At 41.9% G+C, this 13575-nt stretch overlaps 1 protein-coding gene and 1 pseudogene across 2 annotated transcripts in view; both read left to right on the forward strand.

Moving 5' to 3' along the window:
• Positions 1-6323: 6323 nt before the first annotated feature.
• RAB3GAP2 (RAB3 GTPase activating non-catalytic protein subunit 2) overlaps positions 6324-13575 on the forward strand; it is a 120843-nt gene continuing 113591 nt past the window's right edge. Inside the window, exon 1 of one of the 2 annotated variants that reach the window (XM_030812856.1) lies at positions 6324-6625. In XM_030812856.1, coding sequence (XP_030668716.1) covers positions 6511-6625 — 115 coding nt within the window. In that variant the 5' untranslated portion in view covers positions 6324-6510. The remainder of the gene's footprint in view (positions 6626-13575) is intronic. The other variant, XM_030812854.1, reaches the window with a different exon arrangement.
• Positions 10659-12291, forward strand: LOC101178300 (annotated as a pseudogene).

A 13575-nucleotide genomic window follows, 5' to 3' on the forward strand; every position in this document is an offset into this window, starting at 1 on the left:
AAAAAGACAATCAGAGAAATAAAAATGCTTTTATTTAAACAAGATACATAGAATAGACAAAATTTCCTTGATCAAAAGTTTCTCTTGTTACTTAGGTCATATTGTGTCAGGATTAGGTTCACCTGCAATAACAGAAAACTCAAAATAGCAGTGACTAGAACACACAGAGATTTATTTTGTCACGCGAAAGAAGTCCAGATGTGGCAGTCCAAGCTTGGCGTGGCAGCTCCACAAAGCAGAGGAGACTCAGGCTCCTGTCTTCACGCTCCACCACAGTTTAGGTCAATTCATTGTCTAAAAAGGATGCTGGGGCTACAGCCATGGTGAATTTTAGGTAGGAAACAGGAAAGGGGAAGGAGAAGCCAAAAGAGTTTTTCTTAGCTGTCTCTCTTGTAAGTAAACTTCCTGGAAACCCCTCCCAATGATTCCAACAATTTGTGCTCTATTTCATTGGCCTGAACATAGTGTATGGATACGTTGAGTCAAGACAAATGTGCTTTGTCTTCAAATCTGGGCACATAAGTGTCCCAGTAATATATGGGTCCTCCTGCTAAAGCAAAAGGGGAAATGGATAATGAACAACTAGTTATCTCTTCCACAAATACCAAATCTCATTGACATTTGGTGGCTCACTTAACCTGACAAGTCCTAAACACATTAAAATTAAGAAGATGGAGACTTAAAAGCACTATGGCACTTATATTTGTTAGCTAACTGTGTTAATATCTTCTTTCCTCGGAAGTTGAGGCAGGAGAATGGCATGAACCCAGGAGGCGGAGCTTGAAGTGAGCCGAGATAGCGCCACTGCACTCCAGCCTGGGTGACAGAGCGAGACTCTGTCTCAAAAACAAATAAATAAATAAATACATAAATAAAGTAGGTTTTGGCCCAATAAAGGTATAAATTTTGGGAAATACTGAAAATATAAATATTTTTTCTTGGATTCAAAAAAGCAATAAAACACAATGTTTAGTGAAGCTAGTTCTTTTCCTAACTGGTCAATGCCAGCAAAGAGAAAAAGAGACTTCTTTCCATCTCTATTTTAGTTGTAAAGAAAAAGATGACCATTGCTCCTCTGGCTATCAGAAAAATAATCAACTTCTGAAGAAAGGTTACAAATTTTCTGCGAAAGAAACAGAGTTTGGCTGTTCTATACACTGGACAATCACTTGTGACTACCTATTCACCAAATGGAATCATCTCTTCTTGGCTTTTCCTTTCTTAAATTCTTTATTGAATTCAATACAATAGGTTTACCCATTTGTGAAAATGTCTTCTTTCTTACTTGGCTTTTGTAACATGGTCCTGCCATGTACAGTTTTCTCCTTTGACTACACGTTTTTTTTTTTTTTGAGACAGAGTCTCGCTATAGAGCTTCTTTTTCCATCCACCTCTAAAAAAATAGACAGTTGGTCGGGCATGGTGGCTTATGCCTGTAATCCCAACACTTTAGGAGGCCAAAGAGGGCAGATTCCTTGAGCTTAGCAGTTCAAGATGAGCCCGGGCAACGTAGTGAGATGCTGTCTCTTCAAAAAACACGAAAATTAGCCAGGCATGGTGGCATGCACCTATAGCCCCAGCTATTCAGGAGGCTGAGGCGGGAGGATCGCTTGAGCCTGGAAGGCAAAGGTTGCAGTGAGCCAAGATTATGCCACTGCACCCCAGCCCAGGTGACAGAGCAAGACTCTGTGTCAGAAAAAAAAAAAGATAGTCCTCCCAGCTTATTTTCGTCATCCAATCTTGCTCTCACTGCTCTCACCCCATCTAGAATCCACTGGCACTTTCATCTCCTCCCTTCAATATAATTTCTGTGTGGAAGACTTCCATAGGTAGGTTCTAGCTCTGGCCTCTCCAATCCTAATTTCTAACTTCAGTTTACAAAAATAACTTTAAAAAAAAAAAGAAACCCTAGCTCTTCCATGGGCACTTCGAATTTAACAAATCCAACACTGAATTTATCCATTTATCTTTTTTTTTTTTGGAGACAGTCTCACTTGCTCTGTCACCCAGACTGGAGGGCTGTGGCACAAACATAGCTCTCTGTATCCTCAAACCTGGGCTCAAGCAAGCTTCCTGACTCAGCCTCTAAAGTAGCTAGGATTATGGGCATGCAACACCAGGCCCAGATAATTTAATTTTAATTTTAATTTTGTGTGGAAATGGGGTCTCTCTATGTTGCCCAGACTGATCTCAAACTCTTGGCCTCATGCATTCCTCCCACCTCTTCCTTCCAAAGCACAGGGAATACAGGCATGAACCACCGTGCCCAGCCTCATCCTATTCTTGTTTGCCCCAGAGCCATTCCTCCTCTTACATTCTCTATCTTGGTTGCTGACATGACAATGCCACCTTTCCAATTCTTTGGACTGAACACTTGAACATCACTTTGGGCCATATTTTCCCTTCCCACACCTATATCTAACTGTATACCAAAATTCTATTGATTCAGCCACAAGAGAGGCACTGCCTTTCCATTGTTATTACTTCTCATTTAGAATATTGCTGTGACATCTAGAGGGGTCTATCTGCCTTCAGTAATCCCACATACTTCTACATCTTCTTTAAAATATCTTCAATTGGTTATACCTTGCACACAGAAAAAGACCAGACCATACTATTGTAACTGCCCAAGGGGTTCACCTTGCCCACTGCCTAGACAGAGCCGATTCATCAAGTCAGGGGAATTGCCAGAGAAAGAGTAATTCACGCAGAACTGGTTGTGAGGGAGACCAGAGTTTTATTATTACTTAAATCAGTCTCCCTGAGCATTCGGGGAGCAGAATTTTTAAGGATAACTTGGTGGGTGGGGGAAAGCCAATGAGCCAGGAGTGCTGATTGGTCAGGGATGAAATCATAGGGAGTCGAAGCTGCCTTCTTGTGCTGGGTCAGTTTCTGGGTGGGGGCTACAAGGTCAGATGAGCCAGTTTATTGATTTGGGTGGTGCCAGCTGATCCATCAAGTGCGGGGTCTGCAAAATAGTTCAAGCGTTGATCTTAGGAGCAGTTTAGGGAGGGTCAGACTCTCCAGCTGCATGATTCCTAAACCATAATTTTTAATCTTGTGGCTAATGTTAGTCCTGTAAAGGCAATCTAGTCCCTGGGCAAGAAGGAGGTCTGCTTTGGGAAAAGGCTGTTACTGTCTTTGTTTACATTATAAACTAAGTTTCTCTCAAAGTTAGTTCAGCTTATGCCCAAGAATGAACAAGGACAGCTTGGAGGTTAGAAGCAAGATGGAGTCGGTTAAGTTACATCTCTTTCACTGTCTCAGTCATAATTTTGCAAAGCCGGTTTCACTATTTGGATTTTGAGGTTCTCTATAATCAAGAACCAATTTGTTTAATGCCTTCCTACCTCTCCCACACTACTTCTTTTCCAAGGGACACCCCTAGGGATCTAAATTAATCTCTCCCTTATTTGTCCCACTGCCCTTTATCCAAAAGCCATCCATGGTACTCATCACACTCTGCTCTGAGAGTATTTGTGTTTGTCTGCTTTTAGGTAGTGAATCTCTGGATCACTTGTCCTTATTGCCTTACTGTGCTTACTACAGTATCTTTAATGTAAAAAGCACTCCATAAATGTTTGTGGAATAATAATTGTAAATAGCCCTTGCTTCTGCTCACTCAATCTTCAATTCAAGGATGACTCTTAGCACAGCTATGAGGTAAGGCTTCAAGGACTCTCCATGCCCTTGCTATGCTCCCCTTACTTTCCCTTAGAGATGTCCAGTACCCTCACATTTTCTCCTGCTGACCCAAGCTTCTTACTAGGGTGCTTACGTAGACCACTCCTTTTAAGCAATTCCAACTCCCAGAACTTGCTATTCCCAGTCTTTTACCAAAACCTACATATCCCTGGGATGAACTTTAGAGCCCAGCCTCTTCATTTTATAAACCAAGAAACTAAGTCCCAGAAATGTGACATGAATTCCCCAAGGTCATGATTCCAAGTCTTTCTCTTTCTCTCACATCTTCGTTTAGTGCCCATCCTGCAACTCAACCCCTTTGCTTCAGGCTGTGGCTAAGGATTGGCGAGGGGCTGCTGCTTATCTTCCTCAGTAACACATCTCACTCTTAACAGTCATCAGTGCTCTGACTCACACTAATGGATACTGGAGGAAGTTCCATTGGTACCTGGACTCATCCTGTTGTTATTTTGGTCACAGTGCTTTTCCTACCTCCTGAACCCAGACCTCAGAGAGACACTGTCAATGCTGGGATATGTAAGGCCTGCACATTTTCGCAATGTACTTTTCTTATGACTGTGGAATAAGTGATATTCACTGTCTGATGCAATCCTCCCACATGCCACAGAAACCATGGTAGCAGAACTCCAGAGGCATCCCCCCTGCAGTGTTACAACTTCCTGGGGGAAGAGTTCAGTTCATGAATGTGTTGTAATTTCTGTGAAGGGTATCTAAAGTCCTTAAAAACATCCATGAATGATCCTTTTCAACAATACTTGGAAGGAAGTCAGGGACTTCACCATTAAAACTGAGCCAACACAGTAATGAAATTCAGTGACCACCACAGGAGACATATGAATGCCTCAGGGCAGAACAAAGGCCAGCAGAATCAGCCAACAGCAGTTACTTCCACAAAATGCATTTACCTGAATAGGAACTTGAATGGTTTTCAAGGAATGACAGTCTCCTTCCAGAAAGTGTCATGTGTTCGTTATTCATCCAGTAACACTAAGAATCTAAATTTAAATTTTAGTTTAGTTTGGGATTGGTGCTGGACTTTAGGGAATAATCTTATCAGAACTGGATTATTCTAGTTAGTGATGATCTGAAGAAACATTGCATTTCTTCAGATGGAAGAAGGGAGCACTGGCAGCTTGCCTTTTCTGAAAGCTTTGATTACAGAAGTATAGGTCCCTGATTCTTAAAGGGACCTTACAGCACATGTGATTCAACTGCCTTTTATAGGTGAAGAACTGATTCCTGTTAACCTGATAACATAGAAATTGCCTATCCTATTTTGTGAAAATCATCCTACTCTAGAAGTAGGAAATAATGGAGTAGAAACCCGGGCACTAAATTATAGTTGTTATATTATTAGGACTAAGTGTGTATGTCCACGGGCCTGACAGAAATGAATGCTCTGGACCCCATCCACTTGCCTTCCATTTATTCCTGTGCCATTTTCTCATACAAAGTGGATGGCCTCTTTAGGTTTCCTTTGGGAAATGTGTAAGTGCCTACAGGCCTTTGTGCTCACATTAAAATAATTTTTTTTTGTTTTTACTTTTTGGAAAAATAAAGTCTGCTCAGAGACAGCTCAATTTCTTCATTTAAAAAATGGGATAAGACACTATTTTTAGATGGCATTTGTGACTATCCAAATGAACAATGTACTTTCAAAAATAGTGCTTTGTAAAAGAAACAAGTTATTCTATTTACTTTATGTACACATTCCATTTATTTCTTCAGCAAATATTTATGAAGCACTTACTAGCATGATCACAATTTCAGATAGTTAAGTACAGTAGTCCCCCCTTTATCCATGGGTTCATTTTCCACATAATTATTCAATTTAATTATTAGTTATTGTTAATCTTTCACTGTGCCTAATTTATAAATTAAACTTTATCATATGTATGAATAGGTAAAAACATAATACAAATACATAGGTTTCAGCACTATCCATGGTTTGAGTCATCCACTGGGGGTCTTAAAACATATCCCCTTGGATTAAAGGGAACTGCTGTAATTAATTGCTTACTGCCTGTATCAGTCACTGGAATTCTAGCTTTCTGGGAAAACGTATTTCTTCTCTTTTGTTCTCTAATGCTCAGCACCCTGCGTGGCTGGCATTTAAAAGACTAACAAATATTTGTTGAATGGATGGATGAATGCATGAATGAAAAACCAAATGAATAATGAAAACATAAGTGTATAATACACTATAACACGTACTATATTGGGCTTGCATAGTACTATGGGAATTCATAGCAGGAGCATTTAAAGCCAGGCTTGACGGGGCTAATCTCCGGAAGAGCAATTAATCTTTTCAAAATCCGACTCCTGCAGGATACGGTCCCCCACTGGCCTGCCACTAGTTTAAAACGAATTATTTTCTGTGAAACATCAGGATCGTGCCAATAGTAGGGCATCAATAAGATTGAATAAGTCAAAGGCTTGCGCGGACAAGTCCAATTAGAACACCTCTGGCTAAAAGCCAGAATGAATGAAAGGGCTCATGCCTCGGCGTAGACACAGAACTGGGACTGAAAAATCTGCCCCAAGCCTCCACGTCGACTTTGGCTCCGCCTGCAGCGCCGGCGCCGTAGTCACGTTACCCGGGCCTCCCAGCCCTAGGCGCCTGGGCCAGCCTGCGCCTGCGCAGTACTCCGAGACCGCGGACCCGTGTCAGTGACAGCTTCCGGTTTGGTTTCTCCGCCTTCTGCTTGGCTAGAGCTATTGGGGCTCAGTGGCGGCCGCAGTGGGGTGGAGGGGGGCAGGGCGTGGTGAGGTAAGGTGAGTGCCGTAGTGGGGTTCCCCGGAGCCATGGCCTGCTCCATTGTCCAGTTCTGCTACTTCCAGGACCTCCAGGCCGCCCGGGACTTCCTCTTTCCTCACCTGCGGGAGGAGATCCTCAGCGGCGCCTTGCGGAGGGACCCCAGTAAGTCCGCCGTTCCTTCCCCCGTCACCCGCGGCCTCTGCTCGGCGGGTTCGGGTCTCCTACTCGCTCTGCGCCTCCTGCCTGTGCCCTCTGGACCCCCACTTCTCCCCGTGCCTCCCCTCCGCTCCGGGATGACCCCCTGCCCACCTCGTCCTGAAGCCCCATTTGTGTTGTCGTCCTCTCGACCCAGCATCCTTAGCCCCTCTGACCCCTGGCCAAAAATTGCGTCTTGTTTCCTCTCGCCTTTGCCTATCACCGCTTCCTCCCTCCCTCCCACCACCCCCACACATTCCTAGCTTTCTTTCTAAGTATCTTCTCCGTCTCCCATCTTCAGCCTGGGGTCGTTCCATGTTTCATGTTGCCTGCTTCGTGATCGCATCCTCCCCGTTCCTTGCCACATGTCAGCGCTCCACTCTGGTATTGCCCCAGCGCCCACTCTCTTCCATCCCGGAGACTGTGGCCTTCTGCCACCTCCCATTCCGAAAGTGTTGATCATCCCCCCACACTCTTCCTTCTTTCATCTGCGTTTGCCTCATTCAGATTTTGAGAACAAATGGCTGACAAATGAGTGACTCTTGAGGTGGTAAGACTCTCTCAAAGAAGGAAAATAACCTGTCAGGAAGTGAACAAGAATCTACATTAGGAACTAAAATTACAGTGACATAGCCAAGAAAGGTTAATTTGCTTTATTGGGATGAGAAGCCTTCCACCTATTTTTATCATCAAAGTGTTTAATGAGCCTTTCCTCAAGTAGTATAAAGTTCCAAGCCTGGTTTATTAGACACTACATAGGCTTTCAGAATTTCATACATTTCATCTTTTGAAAGGGTGTGCCTTGTGTTTTATTTTATTTTATTTTTGCATTTCCAACATGAAGCTCTTTTGGCTTTGTAGTACAGCGCTCTCACTTTGTGCTATACCGGCATGGTGATATAAAGCCCACTAAGCTCCTCTCCCTTTTTTAGAAAATTTAGAAGATATCAAATCGAACCCGTCTGTGAATGATTGCATACTTTGTGCCAGTCATTGGTGCCACAAACCAAATAAGGTTGGTGGACCCAGCTGTGGGAACTTATGGTTTACAGACCAATCATTAACTTCCATTCAGTGTGATTGAGATACATATGCGGCATTTTCTTGAAGTGGTGATACTTAAGCCTGCCTTTGAAGTACTAGTTAGAGGAGTAAAGGAGCAGTAATAGCATGTGCAGAGGAAGGGAGGCCTGAAATGGCATGGTATTTAGAGAACTAAGAAAAGCTGAATGGCTAGAGAGGAGGATGGGAGAGGAAGAGTTGGGGCAATGAGGCAGTAATAGTAATAAGGAGCTAGACCATGAGAAGCCTTGTGAAAGTTGTGGCGTTTCTCTGAAAGTTTAAGTAGAGAAATGACATTGTCAGATTTGTATTTAATGTAATCAACAACACTTGTTGAAGACCTGTAATGTGCTCTGGTAGCAAAGTGGAGGAGAGATTGGAAGAAGGGAAATGGATTGGGAAGCTCTTCCAGTAATCCAAGCAAGAAATTATGTGAGCTTGAATTAAGAACCTTAGCAGGATGAAGATGAAGGACTAGATTAGAAAGACTTAAAGGAGTTAGAATCTGCAGGACCTTGTGAAGGTCTGGTGATGGGCGTTGTTACTAGTAAGTGAGGGGGAGTTTAGGAAGTCTTTGGCTTGTGGTTTGGGCAAGTATATATAATAAGAGAATGAAGGATACAGATTTTCAACCTTTTGCATTTTAAATGTTTACGGTATGTCCCAAGTAAGGACATCTGGTTGAACACCAGATATAGATAGTCTAAACAATAGGGAGTACTGGGCCAGAGATGTTAATTGGGGAGCTAACAGTAAAACGTGTCAGTTCAGTCTCAAGGATTATGTATGTTGTGAAATGCACTGAGTACTAAAGCTGTAAGCTTAGAGGAGCACTAGTGTTTAAAAGTCAAATAGAGGTTACTGGGAAGAAGACTGAGAAGGAGTAAAAGAAAGAGGAAAATCAGGTGAGAGTAAGGCCCTCGGAGCTGAGGAAGGCAAGAACTTGATGAAGGTGAGAAATGGTCAGCAGTTTTGCAAATGCAGCAGGGGTCAGGTAAGAAAAGGATAGAAAAATGCACATTGGTTTTGGGAAGGTGGAGGTAACTTGGACCTTAGGACAGTTTCAGTAGGATAGTGGAGGCAGAAAGCATATTTATAGGATAAGGGGTTAAAAAGTGAAGTATACTATTTCAAGGCGCTTGGCTGTGAAGGATAGCAGATGCAGGATTGTAGATAGGGAATGTAGAAAAAAGGAACAGATTTTCTTTGTCCCTCTACCACTCCCCTGGTCCAGGCCACCATCTTTTCCCAACCTGGGCTATGATATGATATGTGTCTTCTTCTAGCAGATCTTCCTGCTTTTGCTCTTGGTTTCCCATAATAATTCTCAACAGTAGTTAGAGTGAGCTTTTAAGGCATAATTTAGATCACCACATTGCCTTTTTTTTTTTTTTTTGAGATGAAGTCTCACTCTGTTGCCCAAGCTGGAGTGCAGTGGCATGATCTTGGCTCATTGGAACCTCCACCTCCTGGGTTCAAGCAATTCTTCCGCCTCAGCCTCCGGAGTAGCTGGGACTACAGGCATGTGCCACCATGCCCGGCTAATGTTTGTATTTTTAGTAGAGATGGGGTTTCACTATGTTGGCCAGGCTGGTCTTGAACTCCTGACCTTGTGATCCACCTGCCTCAGCCTCCCAAAGTGCTGGGATTACAGTCATGAGCCACCGCACCCAGCCTAACATTGCCCTTTTAATAACCCTCTATGGTTTTTGATTGCACTTAACATAAAATCCAAAGTTCTTAAATGGTGTGTAAGGCCCTTGAGACTCTGCTTCCTGCCATTTCTTGGACCTTATACACCTCTCCCCTTATTTCTTATGCTTCAGACACTCTTTTTTGTTGTTAAATCAGCCAACCACATTTGTGGCTGAGGTTTTTGCCCTCACTGTTGTCTATGCCTTGGATGCTTTTTGCAGATCTTTGCATGCTAGTTGCATCTTGTTATTCAAGTCTCAGCTCAAATGTCAACTCAGGGCAGCCTTTTCTGACCACCTGATCTAGATCTAAAGTAGTCAGTACCACCCCCTTGTTCCCACTTGTTATTCTCAATCATATCATCCTGTTTATTTTCATCATTATATCTATACTGTCCAGTATGGTAACCTCTAGGCACATGTGGTTATTGAGCCTTTGAAATGTGGCCAGCGCAACTGAGGAACTGAATTTTTAAAATTCAAGTTAATTTTAATTAATTTAAATTTAAGTAGCCAAAGTGGCTAATGGCTATAATATATTATGGCACAGTTATAGGTGCTAAAACTCAGGTACATACAGATTGAATACTTGTCCGAGTTACACAGGCAGTTGGGGATATAAATACACCCCAAACATCTGGATTAATTTGCACTATACCTATAGATTTATAAATATGGTTTAATGTATTTCTCTTCTAAATCAAATTCTTGAGTTTATGTATGTTGATATTATTGCGGCTATGATCAATTCATGTAGAAAATGAACAGAATGGACCTCTTCACCAGTGAGCCCCTTTGTAAAACCTATACAGATGATCTCAGACTTATGATGGTTTGGCTTCCAATTTTTTAGCTTTACGGTAATGTGAAAGCAATGTGTACTTTGTAGAAACCATACTTCAAATGTTGCACTTTGATCTTTTCCAGAGCTAGTGATACAATGGGTAAGATACTCTTCTGTGATGGTGGGTAGCAGCAGCAAATATGAGAGACTCTACAGTATTCAGGAAGTACTGTATTCAAGAAATTACATGAGATATTTTCAACCCTTCATTATAAAATAGACTTTGTGTTAGAAGATTTTGCCCAGCTATAGGCTAATTTAAGTGTTCTGAGCACTTTTAAGATAGACTAGGCCAAGCCGTAATATAAAGAGTTTTGAATGTAAACTTTTGTACAGTGAAATTTTACAGAGAAAAAATGAAATTAGCAGAGCAGGTAAATAGGACTTAAACTGACTTAAACTGCTGATGGTATTTGCCTTTGCTTTTCTTCACTTTATTTATTAATGTTATAAATGTTTATTGAGAAGCAGAAATCATGAGATCATCCTAAATTTTTTTAGCTGATATAGTTTTAATTTCTTAACCCAGCTCATCTCTAGAGGATATGTAAAAACATAAAACACCTCAATTACTTGTGAATTATAGAGGTGTATCAGTTGGTTTAAAAGTACTTTTATTGGGCTGAGCTCTTGGAAGACTCAGGTCCTTGGGTCATAGGCATCATGGACCAATCTAAAGAAAACTGCATTTCAGGGCCTGTTAAGGCTACAGCTCCGGTTGGAGGTCCAAAACGTGTTCTCGTGACTCAGCAATTTCCTTGTCAGAATCCATTACCTGCAAATAGTGGCCAGGCTCGGTGAGTCTTGTGTCCTTCAAATTCTTCCCAGCGTGTTCCTTTGCAAGTACAAAAGCTTGTCTCCAGTCACAAGCCAGTTCAGAATCAGAAGCAGAAGCAATTGCAGGCAACCAGTGTACCTCATCCTGTCTCCAGGCCACTGAATAACACCCAAAAGAGCAAGCAGTCCCCACTGTCGGCACCTGAAAATAATCCTGAGGAGGAACTGGCATCAAAACAGAAAAATGAAGATCAAAAAAGAGGCAGTGGGCTTTGGAAGACCTTGAAATTGGTCGCCCTCTGGGTAAAGGAAAGTTTGGTAATGTTTATTTGGCAAGAGAAAAACAAAGCAAGTTTATTCTGGCTCTTAAAGTGTTGTTTAAAGCTCAGCTGGAGAAAGCAGGAGTGGAGCATCAACTCAGAAGAGAAGTAGAAATACAGTCCCACCTTCAACATCCTAATATAATCAGACTGTTTGGTTATTTCCATGATGCCACCAGAGTCTGCCTAATTCTGGAATATACACCACTTGAAACAGTCAGTAGAGAACTTCAGAAACTTTCAAAGTTTGATGAGCAGAGAACTGCTACTTATATTACATAATTGGCAAATGTCCTGTCTTACTGTCATTCAAAGACAGTTATTCATAGAGACATTAAGCCAGAGAACTTCTTGGATCAGCTGGAGAGCTTGAAATTGCAAATTTTGGGTGGTCAGTACATGCTCCATCTTCCAGGAGGACCACTCTCTGTGGCACCCTGGACTACCTGCCCCCCGAAATGGTTGAAGGTCGGATGCATGATGAGAAGGTGGGTCTCTGGAGCCTTGGAGTTCTTTGCTGTGAATTTTTAGTTGGGAAGCCTCCTTTTGAAGCAAATACATACCAAGAGACCTACAAAAGAATATCACGAGTTGAGAATTCACATTCCCTGACTTTGTAACAGAGGGAGCCAGGGACCTCATTTCAAGACTGTTGAAGCATGATCCCAGCCAGAGGCCAATGCTCAGAGAAGTACTTGAATACCCCTGGATCACAGCAAATTCATCAAAACCATCAAATTGCCAAAACAAAGAATCAACTAGCAAGCATTCTTAGGAATCGTGCAGGGGGAGAAATCCTTGAGCCAGGGCTGCCGTATAACCTGTCAGGAACATGCTACCAAAATTTATTTTACCATTGACTGCTGCCCTCAATCTAGAACACTACAAGAAATATTTGTTTTACTGAGCAGGTGTGCCTTAACCTCCCTACTCAGAAAGCTCCACATCAATAAACATGACACTCTGAAGTGAAAGTAGCCATGAGAATTGTGCTACTTATACTGGTTCATAATCTGGAGGCAAGGTTCGACTGCAGCCACCCCATCAGCCTGTGCCAGGCATGGTGTCCTCCCAGGAGGCAAATCCAGAGTCTGGCTGTGGGGAAAGTGACCACTTTGACCTGACTCGATCGGTTAAAGTGCTGTCCAATAACCTTCCAAGTACCTGAGTGAGTGTGTAACTTACTGGGTTGGCCAAGCCTGGTAAAGCTGTTGGACTGAGTATGTGATTCTTTTCAAGTATGAAAATAAAGATATTTGTACAGAAAAAAAACTACTTTTTTATTTTACCATGGACAGCTGCTGGAGATATGATACCACTCTCTTCTATATTTGAATTATCAAGGTATGACTTTATGTTACTTTGTATATTTAATTACAAAAGAAAACTGTCCTCTTTAGCTTTAAAAGATGCTGAACGCTACCCTTTCCCAATGTTTACGTTAATGACAACTGTTAATAATTGTTTTTATAAAGTAAATACTATCTACTTAAGACATGAAGTCTGGTCTTACTGCTTTGTGGCTTTTTTGTTTGTTTTATTTTTGTTTTTTAGAGACAGGGCCTCACTCTGTCGCCCAGGCGAGAGTGCAGTGGCATGATCATAGCTCACTGCAGCCTTAAACTCCTGGATTCAAGGGATCCTCCCACTTCAGTCTCCTGTGTTGCTAGGACTACAAGTATGCAGCACCATGCCCAGATAATTTTTTTGTTTTTTGTTGAGATAGGGTCTTGCTGTGTTGCCCAAGCTGGTCTTGAACTCCTGGGCTTAAGTGATCCTCCCACCTGGACTCCCAAAGTGCTGGAATTACAGGCATGAGCCACTCTGCCTGATTTATTACTTTGAAGTTGCAGGGATGGGTGGAGTTTAGGTCCCCACTTTATGGGTCCCCATTTAACCTACAGTGACATAATTTCCAATGACTAGACCGGAACTTTCTGAAATTTACAGCTGAGTTGGGCAAAAGTATAAATAAATAAATACATACATACATACATACATACATACATACATGAATAAAGAGGGAGAACCAGAATAGTTGGAGATAATTTGGGTATTATTGTGGATTTCTTGATTTACCTAATAGTAAAATAATTTCTTGTTGACATAACAAAAATGTAGAACAGTTTTCCTTCTTGCCTCTTTTACCAGCCAGAATATAAAGCATGTAGGGAATTATGTTGAAATAATCAATTCATGTTTTTAAGCAATCTCTGAGAA

The sequence above is a fragment of the Nomascus leucogenys genome, chromosome 5 (genome assembly GCF_006542625.1).
Source record: "Nomascus leucogenys isolate Asia chromosome 5, Asia_NLE_v1, whole genome shotgun sequence".
NCBI classification, from domain to species: Eukaryota; Metazoa; Chordata; class Mammalia; order Primates; family Hylobatidae; genus Nomascus; species Nomascus leucogenys.